Genomic DNA, 20,732 nt, shown 5'->3' with positions numbered 1-20,732 from the left:
ACTCTCCTGCTTCTGGGTAGTCTGTCAGTAAACACAGAAACTCAGCCCTGCACACCTGTCAGCCATGCTTGCCATGGGTCTCCTGAACACTTGCTTTCTGTGTCACAGCCCCCAGCAACAAATATAGCCTTTGCTGTAGCACTACAGTCACCTATTAATTCATTTCACCCAAGGAAATACCATCTTTAGTTTACAAATGAAAAAGTAAAACCAGAAATAACTTGCCCCTAAGACACTCAGATAAATAATTGGAGATGGCATTTGAACCTTGGCAATCTCATACCAGAAGAACTCCTCCAGACTCAGAATTTTAATACAATGTCATAATTGTTTGGTGTGGAAATACAAAGTGTCACCATCTGTCAGGAGTCTGTGCACACATCCCTGCCACACTGAAAATTCAAGCTACTGTGCCCAGCCCTTCATGATTCAAATAAATTCTTCCACTGGGTTTAGTTAAGACATAAAAAATTTTAAAATAATAACCCTATCCTATAGGTCTGCTCCTCGTGGTTCCTACTTGTAGTCACTCCTGTTTGCCATTGTTTCCTGAGCCACATTCTCTGGAAAGTAAGATAGACATATCAACGTATGCTGTTCCCCTGGAGATACTGGCCAGACCTCTCAGGCTAACGGGGGGCCATTCTACAGGTCCCGGTAGGCCCACATCACCTTTCCCAGTAGAGACAGCACTGGCAGCCTAGCCCCACCCCCAGCAGCCACCAACCTAGATCGATGGCTCTTATCAAGATCACAGAGTAACCTAAGCCCCTGGCTAAGCCATCTCTAGACTGCTACAGCAGGCGCTTTCCGCTATCAGCTTGCACAAATGCCTGGAAACCTTACACTGGGTGTGAAGGAAAGAGCAAGAGGCGAAACAACAGAGCATCTGGTACCCTGTCTGTGTCCATTCACTGTTCAGGAAAAGGACTCAGGCCACTACGACAGAGGAACCCTGATTCACCCACTGAGCCTTGGGGGTTACAATGACTGTGGGATGAGCTGCACTGAGGAAAGCTTGACATCCATCTAGACAGGAAGGTCTTCATGCAACTCCAGGAGACAGTATGGTTTATGCTCTGAAAGACTCATGGGCCTCATTCTCATTTCCAGGCTACTGTGATGCTGGCCCTCTATGCATTCTTCCTCATGGAAACAAAGTCTATAACCGAAGCCAACTCTAAAAACAGCACAAGTCGCAAGTTGGATGCAGTGGTGTATGCCTTTAATCCCAGCATTCAAGAGGCAGCCAATGAATCTCTTTGAGTTAAGGCCAGCCTAGTGTACCCAGTGAACTTCAGGACCACACAGAGAAACCCTTCTTGAAACAAAGTATCCAACCAGTTCTTTCCCATCTTTAAGTGCATTAGTCTGCAAAGGTAACCAGCTAGAATCAAGCCTACATTTGAAATCTAATCCTCCACCAGCCAGGAAATAAGAATATTTCCTGTGTGTTGAACCATATCTTATTTCCCATCAGGCCTTGGTTACAGGGAGCCCATGTTCTAGGAAAGAACATCAACCTGGGACTTTCTACAAACACAGGGGTTACATGTGGCTAATGGCAATTAAACCTAACTTTCTCACAATTGGTTGCAAGGCAATGACATTCAATCAAAACAATCCTGGGCACATGGGGGATGTCTGAACTATACTCGATGTCATGAAATAAAAATCACTGCAGTCAGATAGCGTGTGCAGTGACACAGGGCAGATCCTGAGGACCAGGAGTAACTAGCTCAATGACAAGTAGGCTATCTTACCCGCAGCTTGGCCCACTAGCAGACAGGCAGACAGACAAACAGACAAAAACAAAGCAGCTGTCTGGGAAGGGAGAAAGCTGATGGTACTTGTCTTTTACTCTGACAACTCTGTGGTATCAACAGTCAAGGATCTGTAGCATAGTCAGGTCAGAGAATAGAGATGTGGGCAAGCTTCGGCAGCACAAATAACTAAAATCGGAATGATACAGAGACAATAAATATGGTCCCTGCGCAAGGAGACACGCAAATTTGTGAGGTGCTCCATATTTTAAACAAACAAACAAAAAGAATAAAGATGCAATTTAGGTGTCTGGCCTTGTTTCTGGTTCTATGAGAAACAAGACAGCACACCATGTAAGGCCCAAGACTAATTCATCCCCTCTGGACACACAGATACAGTTATCTCAGAAGACCAAAACAAAATCATCTTAATTCAAAAAAGCTAACAAATAGAAATGGGGGATCAAACTGACAGGAGAGAATGCCCAAATAGAGCAAAGCACTGTGAGAATGGTGAGTTGTTAACGAGGTGGGGAAATGTATAGGAACTGTCTCGAATGTGGAGCACTCACAACCACCACCACACCAGTTACCCCAGGAGAGAACGGAAAGCTGGAGGAAGACAGTTTCCACTCCTTAATCTGTGTCTCGTGACCACCCGAGCCCCATGTTACTCACTGCTCACTGTAAACATCTTCTGGCTCTTTGCTGTGCATTGGTCTGCAGCTGCTTCCTGTGATACTAGGTAGGTCTTAATGTGTATTAACCATGTGAATATGCTGTAGGTTTTTAAATAAACTTAAGCCAGGCATGGCGGCACACAACTTTAGTCTCACCACCCAGTAGGCAGAGGAAGGCAGATTTCTGAGTTCCAAGCCAGCCAGGACTACACAATGAAACTTTGTCCCAAAATATGTTATTAGGCATATCAACTGCTCTCCCTAACTAAATCCGAGAAGATGCCTTTAGCTTTGATGGTTTTCTTTTGCCTTCCATGATCAATCTACTGATTGATATGCGTTCATCTTTAAAATCAACAATGAAATTAGACATACTTCTAAGACAAAACAACAAAACCCAGCCCATTGGGGCTGAAGAGTGGTTAAGAGCACTGTCTGCTCTTCCAGAGGTCCTGAGTTCAATTCCCAGCAACTACATGATGGCTCACAACCACCTGTGATGAGGTCTGATGGCCCCCTTGGGGTATGTGTAAAGATGGAGCACTCATATATAAAATAAACAAACATAAAAACAAAAACAGCCCATCATACACACCACAACCAATGATCTCACACAGTTTCTCATAAATCTAACCCACAGGAAAACAAGACAAACACACAAAGCCCTAATATGTTTGGCACTTGGAAATACACTGGCTATATCCAAATAACTTAAGAAAGACACTGAGGTTCAGTGCTGCCTTCAAGTTCTACTGGAAATCGTTTTAAGCCAGGCTTGGTGGACACACCCTTAATCCCAGCACTTGAGAAGCTGAAACAAGAGGGAGAAATGCTTTCAATATTAAGTATGTGGCATTCAAGGACAATGAAGTACCTATGTGCTCCATTTTTCATCTGTCATACCAGTAATTCCTATGGAAGAACAAACTTAAAAGGCCTTAATAAAAGCCTCTAGATTGGGGGAGGAGTCTCAGCTTGCCTCTCCTAGTCCCACCTCTGAGGACTGGCTGAGGGACTGTCTGAGCAGCCTATGGGGAAGCGTTTTACAAACACACCATGAGCTTCATGACCACAACATACAACGTTAGGCAGCATGTGATTACTGAGGGATGCTTAGAAACACAGAGTTTTGTCTGCTTCCAGTGAGCATTTACTGAGCTGCGAGCACAGGCAGCGCCAGCTAAGGACTGTGTGAGGTCCATCCTAGTTGTTGTAACCGAGGACTGAGAAAAGCACCCATAAGCATCACAAGCCTCAAACCATTGATGAACACCTTCACCGTCCTTTTAAAAGCACTTACACTCCAGTAGAGTAAAAGAAAAACACAGGATTCCAAGAACAGTGGTAACTGCAGTGCCCTGGCATCTGGGCAGACGGGACACACCAAGAGAGGAAAGCATCTCATTAAACATTACGTTTATAACATCAGAGTGAGGAGTTAACTTAGAAGTAGAAAACCTGGGCACAAATCCGGATTCGGTTACATCACAGCCAGGCGGTACTGCATGCCTGTAATCCCAGCACTCAGGGAGGCGGAGGCAGGCAGACCTCCGGATTGAGGCCAGTCTGATTTACAGAGCGAGTTTCAGGACAGCCAATAGTACACAGAAAAACCAAAAAAGAAAGACTTCACAGTCTCAACATCTGCTGTGCTTAAAACAATGTTAGACCAGGTGAGTTGTTTAGGTTGATTCAAGCTCTGGAAAATATTGTTAAATCAAGTTAAGTTTTTATTAACCATCTAAAACTAACACTGAAGCTAAAATCTAAAAGAAGTAAACGAGCCCATCACTAAACCCAAGAGTATCAAAGTAATCCTTAATAGGCTTTTTTTTAATGTTATGTGTATTTTATTATAAATTTTCCTTAATAGGCTTTTAAAACAAAACCTAGAGTGACATAAAGTAAACAGGAGACACAAACACACAAACAGATACAGGGTCATCAATCATCACATCATTTTTAGGCAGTTGACAAAAATCAGTAAGGGTCCCTGATAAGTATCTTTCTCAATAAGCACTGCTACACAAAATAACATCTTAAAACTTAAAGCCTGAAGGCAGGTTGTGCCAAGAAAACCAACTGGTCCCTAACACTGTACTAAGCCAGCACAAGGCCAAAGTGCTACAGCAAAAAGACCCACCTAGTACCACAGGAAGCAGCTGCAGACCTATGCACAAGCAAAGAGCCAGAAGATGTTTACAATGAGCAATGAGTAACATAGGGCCGGGTGAAGAGAATGTTCATATCTGGGGCACAGCATGCAGCTCAGTTGGAAGACTGCTTGCCTAGCAAGCACAGAGCCCTGGGTTCAATACCCAGCATTGCCTAAGTGGAACAAGGTGATGGGTATTTATAATCCCACGACAAAGAAGGTGGAAGCAGTGAGATCCAAAGTTCAAGCTCACTCTTAGCTACACACCTGGTTCAGAGCCAGCCTAGAACACAAGAGATTTTGCCCACCATCCCAATCCCAAAAAGGATTGTCTAAAGCCAGATGAAAACCCAAACATGACCAGCAATACCGATCTCAGTCTTCACTGATATTAAATTGGGAGACACCGATCAGTCAACACACCATATAAAACATGCAATAAAGCCTGAAATACAGCAAACACAAGGTATATGAAACCTGCCTAGCACTCCACTCCGTTCTGTTTACCAGAACGTTCTGGCTGCTTCTCTGCCTCTCTCCTGGAGAAGATGTACAGTACAAAACCTGGTACTTTCAAGAGAAGCATAACTAACTCCCAACAAGCTCTGCCAAAGCTCCCAGTGTGTGAGGCAGCCATTGTGGAGATCTCCTGAAGTTTCAACAAAGCCTTGGTCAAGCCCACTCTACCCACCACTGACAGTGACAGTGTTCCTGTCAGTTTCCTTGGTGTAAGGCAATGAGTTATGTAATGTGGTGCTGAGAACCACCACAAAATTTCTGATTTTGTCAGACTGTTTTCAAGTCACACAGTCTACCATTCCAACCCACAGAATCCACACTGCATCAGGTAAAGGCTGTCAGTGCTACATATCCAGCCTGACTAAGGATAAGGGGTCTTATTTGCAGATGCTTTTGCACAGGGGTGGACAAGTTGAGGGAGAAAAAGAAGCTAAGCAAAGACCTACAATCCCTGGTTTCCACCAAGACCATGTCCAAACCTCTCAAGAATTTCTGTGGAGCATGCTGAACTACAGGACAGAGAGGGAGAGGACAAACCGAAGGCTGAAAGATGAGTGTAAAAGTCCCAGGAGGTGATCTATACAACTAGTTCCAGGCTTCGAGGCAGCTGCTTTTCTACTGGCCTCAGCACCCAACGCAAATGAAGGAGGCTCATCACAAAACCCACCAACTTCCTAGGAAATGGAACCAAAGACCTCTCGTCTCCACTCATCCCCAGAAACTAATCCCTAAATAAGATCCATACAGCCTGCTTTGGAAAACATTCTGACTGTCAGCAATTAATGTCCCCTCCTCCAAACAGCTGCCAATATGCAGAGGAAAAGGCTCTCAAAATAAAGCAATTGGAAGACCTTCCCATGAGCCTCTGTTCCTCAAGTGTTCCAACTCAAGCTGCAGCTGGAGGCCACAGGGGGACCCCACAGCCCTGTCTGTAGTTCCTCTAGCTCTGCTAGTACCAATTCTATCCCCTGTTCTGCCCACACTCACACCCACCTCCAGAAGAGTCCCACAGCCACCAACCCATCCTCAAAATAATTATGCTTTGCTTGTGGTACTTCCAATCAGAATGGGGAGGGGATCGATGCAGCCAGAAAGAAAAATAAACAGAATGTCTCCTTTAAGAGTCATAGTGCGCTGGGCACACACAGTGGCATACGCCTGCAATCCCAGCATTCTGGGAGGCAGAGACAGGCGCATCTCAGCCTGGTCTACAAAGCTAGTCCAGGATATCCAAGGCTACACAGAGAAACTATCTTGAAAAACAAACAAACAAACAAACAAAAAAGAGCCATGTTGCCAGCTGGCATCACCTTTAATCCCAGCAAAGGCAGGGAGACAGAGTGAGTTTGAGGGCAGCTTGCTTTACAAAGTGAATTCCAGGACAGCCAGAGTGTCTCAAAACAAACAAACAAACAAACAAACAAAGGTCATATGCCTGGATACACCTAATATCCAAAGCAAAGATGCTTTCCTCAACAAAGGAATCAGCCCCTATGTGGGAAAGATCCTACATACAAGGATGCTAGTGGGGACTGGAAGCCTTTAAAAAAAAGAAAAAGAGTTTAACATACCCATCTCAAAAACTCAGCTTCCTCCCTTGGAAAAACAAGTTTTTTTAAAAAAAAATATTTTATTTATACAGTATTCTGCCTGCATTGTGCCTGTATGCCAGAAGAGGACAGCAGATCTCATTATAGATGGTTGTAAGCCACAATGCGGTTACTGGGAATTGAACTCGGGATCTTTGGAAGTATAGTCAATGCTCTTAACCTCTGAGCCATCTCTCCAGGCCCCGGAAAAACAAATGTTAAAACAGTTAGTCAACCACTATCTTTGATAATTCAAGAAAATTAGCCACTTTGTGATGGTATTTGTCATGAATACTCAACTAAAATTTCTAGATTCCACACAGTGCAAGACAAGTCAAGGGGAGTTCTGTGGCTACTCTCTCTCCTCCACTTAGAACTTGCTGCCTTCACTCAGAATCCAAAATGTGAGGTACCAAGCATGACCACTAGCCCTAAGGAAGCCCCTACCTACACTAACTGAAGAAGGCTGGAAGATGGAAAGCAGGCCAGGGTTAGTACTAGTACAAGGACCTCCAAGTGAAAGCAGAGAGGAAAACAAGGGCCAGAGAGAAAAATGTTTGTAAAACTCTTCTATGAATCTATCTCCAAAGCTGATATTTCAAAGAAGTATGTCACACGTCCTCATTTTCAAACACACCCAATATGAGTGATCTGAAAAACAAATAGATACTAATCTTTCTGGGCCCCTCACAGTATCTGTTGAAACTCCTTGGTTGAGAAGGACAGGTCCACAACTGATCAGGTAATTCTAGTGGCAAAGGTGGGGATATCACTCAGCCACAAACATACAGACTCTCTGGGCAGTATGATAAAAAGGCAGGCCAAGAAGCTGCTTCAATGAACCTGACATCTTAGTTCCAAATGCCTTTCTCACTGCCGTGGCTCCTGTTTTCCTTAATATACTATCACAAAGGCACTTTCACACACACACACACACACACACACACACACACACACATGCAGTCAATTAACATCTGAGCACAGGAAACCAAATATCAGGTTGCCATGCCCACCCAACGCATTTGGCAATTCAATTCCACCCCAGCTTCTGTTTTCAGAAAGCCTCTTCTCACCTCTAACCCTGACACCAACATAGAGAACCAATAACTCACACAGGAGCACGCAACACCCAACCTTCACAGGAGCTTCAAGGCACACTAAGGGCCAGACCCTCAGGGAAAATCTGGGGAAACAATTAAAGCCATCTGTGAGCTGCAACTGAGAAACAGAAGACAAATCTTAACTCCTACAAGAACAAGGTTCCTTGGCCACTTGGGGCAGGCACAGTATTGAAGCCTATGGGCCCCCAAGGACGTCACAGTCTAGGCAAAAGGGGAGGAGCAGACATCTGATCAAATGCTAATCTACAAAATCCTCTAAAGGAAACAGGGTGTGAGGACCAGAGTTCAGATCTCTAGATCCCACATAAATGTCAGTGAGTGTGGTAGCCAGCCTGTAATCTGAACGTTAGGGAGGCAGAGGTGGGGAGCTGCACCCAGCAAGCTCACTAACTAGACTAGCAGCAGGGGCTCTCAGTTCAGCAAAAGACCTATCTGGGTGTATAAGAGGGACTGTGATCATGGGCGACCACAGACATTAATTTCAGGCTTCCAACTAGCATGTGCACCAGTGAACATGCTGGTACATATATACACGTGTGTACACAAAGTACACACATACGCATAGCAAGAGAAAACAGAAAGCAACAACAACAAAAGCTTACCACTGGGTAGATGGGAGTAGTCAGGAGGGACAGTCAACAATTAAGCAAGTCTTAAAGACTGGGCTTCACAAATAAGGGGGAAGGAGGCAGGGGCAAAGGCACAGAGAAGAGGCACGAGTTTCCAGAAAAAGAACAGAAACAAAGTGGAGGAACACTTTCCTCAGAAACTGCAAGTGTCTAAACATGGACATGGAGACAGAGTGAAGGGGGAAGAAAGGTCTGGAACACTGGGCAGACCAGACCAGAAGAACTCAGTAGACACAACAGGAGAATGGACTTGATCCTGGGGCAAGGAAAGGCTCCAACAATATTTTAAGCTGACTTAACAGCAGATTCGCTTTGGGGGAATATCGCCTATCAACAGTCTGAAACTGGTTTGAAGACATTGAGAAAACAGAGGTATCCCTGTTCAATTCACAAACCCGAGCAATAATGAAATAATGGAACAAACAAGACAGCAAACAATCTACTTAGTGCAACATAGTTATCCAACAAATACATATGTGCTGATCCTGTGTCCCAGGCTCTCTGGAAGAACAGCAGCCAATCTGTCACCCACAGGAAGGCTCCCCTGAGCTCTACAGACTAGCTACACTGCCCTCAGCCCCAGCAAGAACCAAGATATTTCAGTAGCCTTTGCTTCTTAGACAGGAGACTTCCATGCCAGGTTCACTCTCTTCTTCTCCCTGGATACAGTTCAACACGCCTCTCACCTCTCACCTCTCACGGTGCCCAACTCTGGTACTTAATCGGAAGCACATTAAGCACTCCATGCTCATCAAGCAGTAAGCAGGAACTTACTGAGTGCTGCACAGCAGAAGAGAAGGAGGGCTGGGAAGCAATAGCTAGCACTGATGGGCACTTTAAATAATCTCAATTACTCATTGTCCTAGCTCATAAGCATTAGTTCTCCAGGTCACAGATGTGTGTGCAAGAACTCAGGACCTTGCCAAGAGTTGGTAAATGGAGAAGCCAGGACTCAAATGCAAACAGGGAAAACTGAGTGGCATTTACTACACCACCTGTAAAACACACAGATAACAAATGTTTCTATAACAAGCTTGGTAATAACAGGCTCTCCCCCTTTAAAGGAAGATCAGGGGTCAATCACTCAGAAAGGCTGGACACAACTAGATGATAACAAATGGAACTTCCAAATGCAAAAAAAAAAAAAAAAAAAAAGGCAAAAACATTCAGGATCAGCAACTGAAGAGATGGCTCAGAGGTTAAGAGCACCGGCTGTGCTTATAGAGGTCTGGAGTTGCATTCCCAGTACCTCACAAGCCATACTTAACCCCAGTTCCAAGAGACCCAACAGACACACATTTGGTACACATACATGCATAACAAGCATTCATACACACAAAGTAAAATAAATAAAACTAAAAAAAAAAAAAAAGAAAAAGAAAGTTAAGGCTCACATAATTAAAGCAACCGGCCACAATCCATAGAAATACCCCCTCCATACACACTCCCCTTGGGGTCCCTAAGATACTGTTTGGGTGGGAAATGCCCTGCTGCTCCCTCACACTCTCGGCTGAGTTCCCAAACCATTTGCCAACCCAAATTACAGAAATATGTCCAGGATTCACGTGGCAGTTCTGATCCGATTTGTCCCAATCCTGGCTCAAGCAGCTTTGCACTACCCCCTAACTAGATCAGCATTGGCCAATGGGCTTACTCAAGCTGATCTGTGATGGATTAGATAATGAAACCTTAGCCGTGTAAGCTGCCCGCTCCTACTGGGGCGGCAGGGAAGAGAATGGGAAACTCAATACTCCGAGAGGCCACCTAAACACCACATGCACTCGCCATGCCTCTCTCCGTCTGTCTGCTCGTGCTCCAGAGGCTGCCATTTCCTTCCCACCGTCTCTATGGCTCTTTCCCTCCTGTCTCTACAGGAAGTTTAGTGTGTCCCAGAGTAAGGTGTTAATGATGTCATGTCAAACATATAACAGAAATTCAAACAAATCACTCACTAAACAAAATTTATTCTGAAATTAAAGCCCAACAGCCACTAAAGGCCTGAGAGATATCAGAGCAGCCCGTCACTAGCGCCGTTACATGAAGCATGTTTACACGAAGAAGGACTCTGCTTTTCTTTTCCCTCATCCTGTAATCTTGGGGCCTGTCTGCACTAGTCTGCTTTATAACAAAATGAAAGTTCAATCTCTAGTCAGCTTAGGTTACATTCACACGTCAGTGCCAAAGAGAAAACAATAACTAGATGGTTCCAAGAGGGGAAGGAGCTAAGACGTCCCCTTAGCCCGAGCTACCCAGAAGAATAATTCTTCTTGTAAATCAAATACATCCCCAGGTTTACATTTCTGGGCTTCCATGTAATACATTAAAAGAACATTAAAAAAAATAATGAATTCTGTGATTATGCCTCAGTTTTCTCGATCTCAAAAATGTTCTCCCAAAATTCAGTGGACATGGCAGAACCATGGTGGTACACGTCTTTTAATCCCAGAACTCAAACTCAAAAGGAAGAGGCAGGTAGATCTCTTAAGAGTCTGAGGTCAGCCTGGTCTACAGAGTGAGTCCAGGACAGCCAGGACTACACAGAGAAACTCTGTCTCAGGGGTGAAAATTTCTTTCAGTGGACGCCCTAGCTCCCAGTGAGACAATATTTGGAGATAGTCTTTGGAAGATATGAGGATTCGATGAAGTCGTGAGGGTGGGGCCACTGAGATAAACAGGATTACATAGCTCTCACTCTCTGTACCACTGATGCACTGAGCAAAGGCCACTTCAGCACATAGCCGGAGGGTAATATTTGCAAGCCAAGAAGCAGACCCTCACCAGGTCCCAGACATCCTGGCACCATCATGACCTTTCAAAGCTATGAGATATATCTGTTATTTAGCAGCCTGAGAGAAATGAGTCAGAGAGAAATCAAGTTTGTCATTTAAGTGAGATACTGTCCTTGAAATTACTTGTAGGGAAAGCACATTGTTGAGTAACTTTACTGAGAGTAGCACAACACCCAGCTTCAGAGCCAAAAACCCAAATGAGGGTCCAAAGAGATAACTACCAAGAAGGAGATCAACCCAGAAATGCGCAAATAGGAAGATAAACAGATACCGCATTCACACACAGAAGCCGTTCCCTGAGACCAGGAAGAGCCCCCCTACTGGTCACTGAAAATGAGCTACACCTGACAGCCAAACTCTATAATCCTAGCTACTCAGGAGGCTGACTGGGACAGCAGGCCTGCCTACGCCACAGGGAAAGTTCAAGGCCAGCCCAGGCAAAGTAGTAAAATACTATATCAAAATGTAGAGTGAAAACAGGGCTGGGAATAGAGCTCAGTGGTAAAATACTTGCCTAGCATGCTCAAGGGTTTGAATCTCCAGTACTGAAAAAAACAACACTCTCACAGACTACAGGTGGAGCTCAGTGGTACGGTAATCACCAAGCAAGCATGAGACCCTATGTTCACTCCCCAGCCATGTATGGGTTTACACACTAAGACACAAGTACATGTACACACTTGTTCAGAGTGCTGAACTCACTTGGCTGCTGTGGATTGATGACTGGTCAGAAACAGTTACCAGGCCACAAAATCATCACATATCAACCTTTCACTGCCAAAAAGACTTTTGCTGAAGGTTCTAAGTAATAATTAAAGGCTCACCTTACACAGCAGCCCAATTCCTAGAAAGCTACCTAAAAACACAGGTTTTGATAATTAAATTGTTTGCGATCCCTAAAAGGCTGACTGAAAGCATCCCTTGGTGTGTGTGGTTGAACCTCCATGTGACGCACATCAGCCGTGCTGAAAGTGAGGTGATGTGCTAACGTCTACACATGTGGCACTTACAGTAACTGTTTCCAAGCTCCATTTTTAGCAGTTACACTTCTCAACCCATGCTTCAGTTTTGACACTGACTCCATCTTTTCCCTCCAACTCTACAGTCCAGATTTCTCTGCTTCTCTACTCTCCCTCAGGCTTCTTCTCCCCTCAGGAGGCTTCTGTGTACTGTTCTAAAGAGCACTAAAGCCTTCCTCTCTCCCCCAGGTTCCTTCTGAGCCCAAACTCTCTGGAGCCCCAGGACTCTACTTTAGAAGGATGATAAAGGATGAAGTAAAAAAGTTTAGTGACCCAACGAAGACTCAGCCTTGGAACTTAAGTTTAGGATTGTACAAGTTCCATTTAGTAAGTAGTCTATGGGCATTAAACACAGCATTCTGTTAAAAAAAAAATTAATTCTTTGCACTCTAAGGTACTGAGTAATTCTGTTATACTTCCTTCACTCAGGAATCTCATGATTATTTTAATCCCTGGGTTATTTGTAAGTGGTAAATTTAAGCTTCAATTTAATAGACATTGAACATTTATTATAAACCCAGGTATTATTAAGAATAAACAAAGGAAATACAGTTTCTTCCTTGTAGAAGCTTACAGTCTAAGGAAGTAGGCACAATAAAGCCTCTAATAACAATAAAAGATGAAGCATAAGTACAGATAAATACACCAGGAGGCAAAGGCAGAGTCTAACTAGTGCCAATTATGCTGTCAGAAGTCTTCAAGGGCCCAGCTCTGACTTCAGAAAAACCCCAGCTGCCTTCAAATCCGTAAAATGCTATATGAAGATAAGCTAGCTTCTTAGAGCCTCCAGGCTCTTCTAAAGTGCTGATGTTATCTCCTGGGAAGACCCATGCACATTCTGCCCCAGCTACCCTGGCCTCCCGGTCAGCACACCAAGCGGCTTCTCTCCCAACGCTTCAGCTCTCTGGGTTCCTCTTTCCTAAACCACTGAATAGCCTGAATCCTCTTCCCTAAAAGCTCTGAATGACCCACATCTTCACTTCAAAGGTCACCTACAGAGAGACCTTCCTGAGCCACCTCTAAGGTTCTCTATCCCTTTCCCTGCTTAATTTTCTCACATGCTAACAAAAACTGCTGATTTGTCTCTTTCCATAAAATAATCAAAAAAGTAGGGTTTCTTTATATATATACCCTAGGGTTAAGACAGTGCCTAAACACCACCAGAGACAGAGCTCTGTAAATTCAAAGTTAGCCTGGTCTACATAGCAAGTTCCAAGACAGGACTAAATAGAGATTCTGTCTAAAAAAAAAGGTGCCTAAGAGATTCACAGCTGCTTGAAAAACATTAGTTAAAGAAGTATCAACATCCACAGGTTTTTTTGTTTGTTTAAACTGTCATTCATTTGTCTCTTTACCCAGGTCAGACACACAGTTAGGAAAGGGAACTTAGCTTAAGGTTTAAGAAGGCAACCTAGAAATTGTTTTATACAAACACTTTTCTAAATAAGAAAACAGAAGTCCCAAACATGGGTTTTCCCCAGGATAATACAGCTAGCTGAAAACAGAGGACTAAATCAATTATGATGTTACCTGTGTGACATGGCATAGGAGAACTACTATAATGAGTTGGGCATGGTGGTGCATGCCCATAATCTCAGCAATCTACTGGGAAGGTAGGTACAAGCAGGAAAATCAGGAGTCCAGGAGTTCAAGGTCATCCTCAACTACCACAATGAGTTCAAGACCAATCTGGGCAACAAGTAAGAACCTGTCTCAAAAACATAAATAAATAAATAAAACCTACAATCCTACGACTGTAAAAAAGGAAAAGTAAAGACTACCCATAAATACAGAGTAAAATAATTCTCTGTGGGATAGGTCTAAGTTATCCAATTGCACCCCAAGGACCTAATTCACTCCTTCCTCTGCACATCCCAAAGTCCCCATGCACTACTCCATTTCCAAGTATCACTATCCTTAGCCAATGTGAAGGCAGTCAGCAAATAACAGGCCCTGGCAGAAGGGAAAGAAAAGAGAACTCACTATTAACTAAGACTGACACAGGTTTAAAAAAAAAAATCACACATGTACTCAGATATGTGCTCACTCCAAGTGAACACGCCCATCAGCATCTCCAGTGGGTGGTCCTTTACCATCCAGTGCTAACCCAGCTCACTTTAAGTCTCCCCATTCTTCTCTGGCTCTGAGACTGACCTCACAATCCCTCTGCCTAACAGACTTCTTCTAAGGGAAACAGAAGCCAGCAAGGAAAAGAATTCAAAAATAAACACCCAGGGAGTTCCTTTTACCCAAATCAACAGAGGTAACATAACAGGGTGGATTCTGCAAAGGAGACAAGAGGCATACAGCAAACATGCCAGGCTTTTAAGTACAGCTCCTTCCCTGCCACAGGAAGTAAGGCAGAGCACAGGAAGCCTTTCAGCACTGCAGAGATTTCCAAGAGTGGTGTAATGGAGAGAGCACAGGAATAGGAATTAGAACCAGCTAACTGGGTGGCTTTGGGCAGGTCACTAGTCTTCTCTGGACTTCTAATTCCCTATCTGTAAAAAATGAGAATGTTAAAACCTGCTGATGGAACTTGAAGACATCCTTCCCTACTACAAGTTTAAAAAAAAAAAAAAAGATACAAAGTATTGACTCTCCACCAAAAGTGCACATAAGCCATTCTGCTTAACTCTTCCAAGAGCAATAGACTGAGAACCCCTGGTAAAAAAAAAGATGATGGCGTCTCTGGTCCCTTCCATCTCTAACATTCTATGGTTCTAAAAGAATTAGAAAGCATCCCGTTGCTGCTGTGAGCCTCTCCATTTCATGGCCAATAGTTTCTAAGCAGAGACCAAATCCTAAAGCCTATAAAGGATTCATGCCTTTCAAATTAAGTATCAATATCTTTGCCATTCCTTACCCTCATCGGTCGAGCTTACCCTCGAGGCCACAACTCAGAAACCGGTCTTCTAACAGCCCTATAATTTTTTTTTCTTTTCCACCCCAGGACACTAAGGAGCAACTCCGCAATGGGTAAAGCACAGAAGAGACATGTCTCTCTCCAGACTTAATGACACGCCGCACAAAACTGAGACTGAGCATCACACTACCAAACTCCGCGGACTTCTCAACACTCCTCGTGTAATTGACTGAACCCACAAGCTAAGCCACATCCCCTTTCGGGCTCTCTCCAGGAGTTGGCTAGCTTTTCAATCTGTCCTCCACATGCCGCTCCCCTTTCCCCATCCCAGTGTGCGCCCAGGGTAAACCACAAGGCGCCCCCTTCTCCTCGGGAGCTTCCCACCAGATTCCCTCGCTCTCGGCTCGGCCCAACAGCTCTCCTCCGGACAAACAGACCCAAGAGACCCCCAACTTCTCAAGGAACTAAGGACGGGCTTTAAGAAATGGACTGCATCCCATCCCTGTTCAATTTCCCCAACTCCAAAAAGAAAATCCCATCCCCTCGCGCTGCCTCCGGGGCCCCTTAGGAGCCCAGCCCCTGCACCGGGCCCCAAGCCCACTCTCCAGCCAGGCCCACCCGGCGCCCCGAGGCCCGAGCGCGCTGCGGCCCGCCGTAACCGGGCGCCCGTCCCGCGCGGTCACCTGCATCCCGCCGTCGGCCGCCTCCTCGGTGCGCGGCCGCTTGCTCAGGCCGGGCTCGGGTCCGTCTGCCCCCGCTCCGGGCACCGGCAGCTCCAGCTCCGACTCCCGCTTCATGCCCCGGGCGGCGGCGCCGGGCCCGAGCTGTGGCGGCTGCTGCTGCGGCTGGCCACCTTCCGCCATCCGCCCGCGCCCCCTTCGCCTCCGGGAGCCGGGCGACCCGCGACAGGCCACCTCCCCCTGGGCCTCGGCCCCGACTGTCGCGACAAGCGGGCGCGCGCCGGCCCCGCCCCCCGCGTGCGTGAGTGCGTGCGCGCCGGCCCGGAGCCCGGTTTTGACTTCGACTCCGGCTTCACGACCGCTCCGGCCCGGGTTATGGCTCCGGCTCCGGCTCCTGCTCCGGCTTCGCGCCGGCCGCTCGCTCGCCCGCACGCACGCACGCGCGTGCGCCGCTCCCTCCGTCCCTTGGTCCTTCGGTCCCGCGCTCCCTCGCCACTCGCCGGCTGCGCGAGGAAGGGGGCGGCCCGGGCTCCCAGCGTGGGGAGGGCTGTTTATTTAGGAGGAGGAGGAGCGCGAGGCCGCAGCGAGCTGACTGGTCAGGATTCTCTGTCCCGCCACTGTGGCAGCGCCGGGAAGGCGGGGAGAGAGAGAGAAAGGAGGGAGGGAAGGAAGGACCTGGAGGTGTGGGACTCGGGCCGCCCGCGCGAGAGGAGGCTGTGCCTAGGGGGCGTGGCTACGCCCCTCGGCAATCTTCGCCGCCTCCGCGCGGGCCGCCCGCGGGAGGCCGGGAAGGGATCGGAAAAGCTCGGGAATCTCCGGGATGCTCGGGGACTCTCAGAGAGGAAAGGATACGCCTTTTTAGGGCGGTGGCCGGTGGGCGGAGCTTGGAGGGTCGGAGTACCGGGTTGCAGCTCCGGCTAGTAGCGCTACTGCGACGTGGTGACCTGATCCCTCTCTTCTGGCTGCCTGGGATTTGGGGGGCGGGGAGGAAGAGGAGTAGAGGGGCACTCTGCGAGAGGAGGGTCTCTTTGCCAGCTTTCTCTCCCGCCCAAGAAGAACTGGAAAGTCAGGAATGAAGGCTCCCATACATACTTTTCTGAGAAATTCTGCTATGAATAGAACAATCGCATCCCTGTTAATAACTCCTGATGTTACTGGGAGTAATGGCACACACCTTTAATTCCAGCACTCCGAAAGCAGGAGTTTGAAGCCAGCCTGGTCTACATAGTTCCAGAACAGCCAGGGCTACACAGACAAACCCTGTCTCGAAAAAAAAAAAAGTAACAATAATTAATAATGATGATAATGCCTGATGCTTTTGCTTTATGCATTCACGGAAAACCTTTTTGAGGCTGACAGTTGAAAACTTGCTTTCAATCCAATGAATGAACCTAAATTTGCTCAAGTTCTGAAGCAGAAAATGTGGCCAGTCAGATCCCATTCCCTTGTTTTAACTCCTTGCTGCTTGAGTAGCCCTTCATTGCTTATCAGCTTCGTGCAGTTGGGTCTGTCCAGGAGGTTTTCTCTGCCTGATTGTAAATGGAAACTTGTTCTTCCTCTCAGGGTCGTATGCTGTGACAGGTACATTGTAAGGGGATGATTCACAATAGCCTGCCTAACTTTTAGCCTTTTCCTTGCGTGCTACTTCATTTTTGTTGTTGTTATTGAGATTTTATTAGTCCTTTATTTTTTCAATTTATTTTATTTTACTTAACCAGTTTGCAGCCTGATCGAAGGCCCCTCCCTCCTCCCAGCCCTGCCCTCACACAGCCCCCCATTCTATCCTCTCCTCCTGAGAGAAGGGGAGGCCCCTAAGAGATATCAGCCCACCCTGGCACCTCAGGTCACAGCAAGAATAAGCGTAGCACATTCTCCCACTGAGACCCAACAAGGAAGCCCAGCTTGAAAAGGGATCCAGAGGCAGGCAACAGAGTTAGAGAAAGCCTCTACTCCTGTCTTGGTCCTGCTTGCTTGCTGCTTTAAACAACTTAATTTTTCTGTTTGGATCCCAGCTGCAGTAAAATAATCGTTTGGGTCAGTTGTTCCCAACTAGGGAAGGTAAGAAAACCTTCCAACATCACTTGATAAATTTTATTTTTCACAAATGAAAGCTGCTGTTGGCATCCAGTGAATAGAGGCTGGGAATGTTGTTCAAAACTCTACCATGCATAGAACAGTCCCTGCAAGAGAGAGTTGTCCAAACCAGAATGTCAATAGTTCAGAGATGGAGAAACCCCAGGGCAGATGATTTCTAAAGTCAATTGCAACCAGTCTATGACTTGGCCTTTGAACTTTAAATTAAGCACCTAAAAACGGATGGAATGATGAAGATGGCTGCTTCAGAGTCAGAGCAACCTAAAGAGGCCCAATGCTTTACCAACTACTGCCCATGTAATGGTGGTTAAAAGTTCCTTCGGAAAAGCTGGCATTTAAACCCAGCACTCAGGGAGGCAGAGGCAGGTGGATTGTGGTGAATATGAAGCCAACCTGCTCCACAAAGAAAGTCCAGGACAGCTAAGGCTACACAGAGAAACCCTGCCTCAAAAAAAAAAAAAAAAAAAAAAAAAAAAAAAGAAAAGAAAAGAAAAAAAAGAAAGAAAAAGAAAAGAAAAACGCTTTGATCATGAACCAAAGCTCATTCCGTGACCTCTGATAGACTTGTGGCAAATGTTTGGATCAAAAGGAGCTAATCACTAGGCCCAATGACCTAAGCAGTCAATTAATGCATTGACTGACTTGTGACTGGGGGATGGTAAAAACTGGAAGGTGAAGACAGATTGGAGGAAGTGGGCTCCTAGGGGCAGGGTCTCAAAGTGTGTCCCTGTAGGCCCCAGCCTCTTCCTCTGTCTGTCTCCATCACCACCAGTCTACCTGGAGGTGAGTTTCTTTGTTCCACCGCATAATCCCTGCTGTGGTATTAGTTATGCCTCACCTTCCTCACTCACAACAGGAGCCACCAAGTGACCCTGACCTGAAAGCATGAGGAGAAATTAAAGCCACCCTTACATTGCTTTCTCGGGTGCTTCGTCATGGAGACGAAGAACTGACCAACAGGACTGCTATAGCCTGTCTAAGTGTGTGTTACTTACCAACACTGCTGTGTGTGTGTAGGTAGGCATGTGGGTATAGGCAGCTACACGCCACAGCACACACGTGGAGGGAAGACAACCTTCAGAGTTGGTTCTCTCCTTCCACCGTAGGTCCCTGGGATCAAATTCAGGTCATCAGGATTTCACAGCAGGCACCTTCACCCAATGAGCCATCATTATGACTTTATTCACATTGTAAGTCAGAGTAACCAAATATATGTTCCTTATCAAAATCAAAACCTCATCATCGCTATTTTCTTTTTAAGGTTTCTGAGTGTTGTATACAACAAGCTCCCGTGATCTCTCTTATAGGGTAGCTAGTCTTGAATAATCCATTCAAGGAAGGGCATATATTCCAACTTAATGAGACTGTTGTCCTTCCCATGCCGACACAAAGGGTGACCGCTGGCTCACCCTTAGCCAGTATTTCCGGACCCGACTGTGGCGGTTTGAGCAGACACAGCAAGAATGAGAACCTTAGCTGGAATTTCAAGGGTGACTCCAGAAGAGCTGCAGTAACCCATCCGACCTTCAGATGTCCAGCAAAAAAAAAAAGAAAGGGTTAATTATTAGTATTGAGATTGCCATGTGAGGTGGCTTGGATGAGACTATGTAAGACTCGGATAGGACAAAGCTCTACAAGTCATGGATGCAACCACTAATGTTAAGCCAATTACTCATTTCTACTAAGCCTTGCATCTCTCCTTTGTAAGATGACAATACTAACAGTCACGATGTCTTTCTGAGCATTAAATGGAAGCACTTGACAGAATGCCTAGCATAGTAACTGCTTAATAGGTAGTAATTATTTCTCAACTAATTCATACAGTGCCAATAAGCTACTGGCCAGGAACTCATGGGGCTGGGGATGGAAACCCAGACATCTCTTTATATTACTGTTTACACCACCAAAGTGGGAGCCCGCCTGCCTACCAGCTCAATGTGTAGAAGTAGAGTCCCACTTAAGTCAGGGATCTCCTACTGGCAGTAACAAACAGATCAAGCCTGATCCTGTCCACCTGACCATGACAGCTTGAAGGAAAACCCAGTGTCTTTGGGCTAACCTATGGAGCAACAGTAACTTTTCTTTTCAAACCTAAGCACATAAGTATTTGGTTTATTAATTTTTTTAACCTGCTAAGCTGGTATCTTGAGAACAATTCTCCCCTCCCTACCTGCTTTGCCAAAATTCTGTCATCTAAATGGTGTCAGATCCTTGAGAAATAAGATTTTGGGAACAGAGCTGCTTTTCACTCAAATTATAGCTACTCAGCTACCACCCAAGTCCTTAAGAAGTAGAGCAGTGCTGTAGAGATGACTCAGAGGTTAAGAACAGTCGCTGTTCTTTCAAAGGGCCTGAGTTCAATTCCCGGCAACCACATGGTGGCTCACAACCATCTATAGTAAGATCTTGTATACAGGCAGAATGTTGTATAAATAAATCTTAAAAAAAAAAAAAGGAAGAAGTAGAGCAGTGAAGTGCAGAAATGTTGAGATGATTTAGAACAAAGAGAAATAGGACCATGCTCTGTAAACACACATAAGGCATTCAGAGAATAAAGAGGGACTAGAAGGGACCGGAGAGATGGCCCGGCAGTTGACAGCACTTGGCTGCTCTTGCAGAGGACCTAGGTTTTATTTCCACCACTCAGGTGGTAGCGCACAACACAGCTCCCAGTCTGTAACTAATTGCAGGGGATACAACACCCTCTTCTGGCCTCTGAGGACAATACCCACAGAGACATACGCAGGCAAAAACATATACACATATACCTGTATGTATAAAATGAAAATAGAGCTTAAAAAAAGTAGAAGAGACTAGAAGTCGGCCAG

The 20,732-nt window shown here is 45.8% G+C and overlaps 1 protein-coding gene and 1 non-coding gene across 31 annotated transcripts in view; one reads left to right on the top strand and one right to left on the bottom strand.

Annotated features, from left to right (window-relative positions):
* Rbfox2 (RNA binding fox-1 homolog 2) overlaps positions 1-16,488 on the bottom strand; it is a 242,875-nt gene extending 226,387 nt beyond the window's left edge. For 3 of the 30 annotated variants that reach the window (XR_009593675.1, XM_060389147.1, XM_021636732.2), the window contains exon 1: positions 15,814-16,446. Coding sequence is in view for 29 of the 30 variants with exons in the window: in XM_060389147.1 (XP_060245130.1) it covers positions 15,814-15,993 (180 nt within the window). In the remaining variant the exon portion in view is untranslated. Of the gene's footprint in view, positions 1-15,813 lie in introns of all 30 variants that reach the window. The other 27 variants (XM_060389167.1, XM_060389168.1, XM_060389169.1 and 24 more) reach the window with 21 other exon arrangements.
* Positions 1,927-2,034, top strand: LOC132656194 (U6 spliceosomal RNA). The gene has a single exon (XR_009594117.1). It is a non-coding gene; the product is annotated as a U6 spliceosomal RNA (small nuclear RNA).
* Positions 16,489-20,732: the final 4,244 nt, after the last annotated feature.

Source organism: Meriones unguiculatus, chromosome 8, assembly GCF_030254825.1.
Source record: "Meriones unguiculatus strain TT.TT164.6M chromosome 8, Bangor_MerUng_6.1, whole genome shotgun sequence".
Classification (NCBI taxonomy): domain Eukaryota; kingdom Metazoa; phylum Chordata; class Mammalia; order Rodentia; family Muridae; genus Meriones; species Meriones unguiculatus.
The sequence above is the reverse complement of the archived record's forward strand: the minus strand, read 5'-3'. Positions and strand labels throughout refer to the sequence as shown.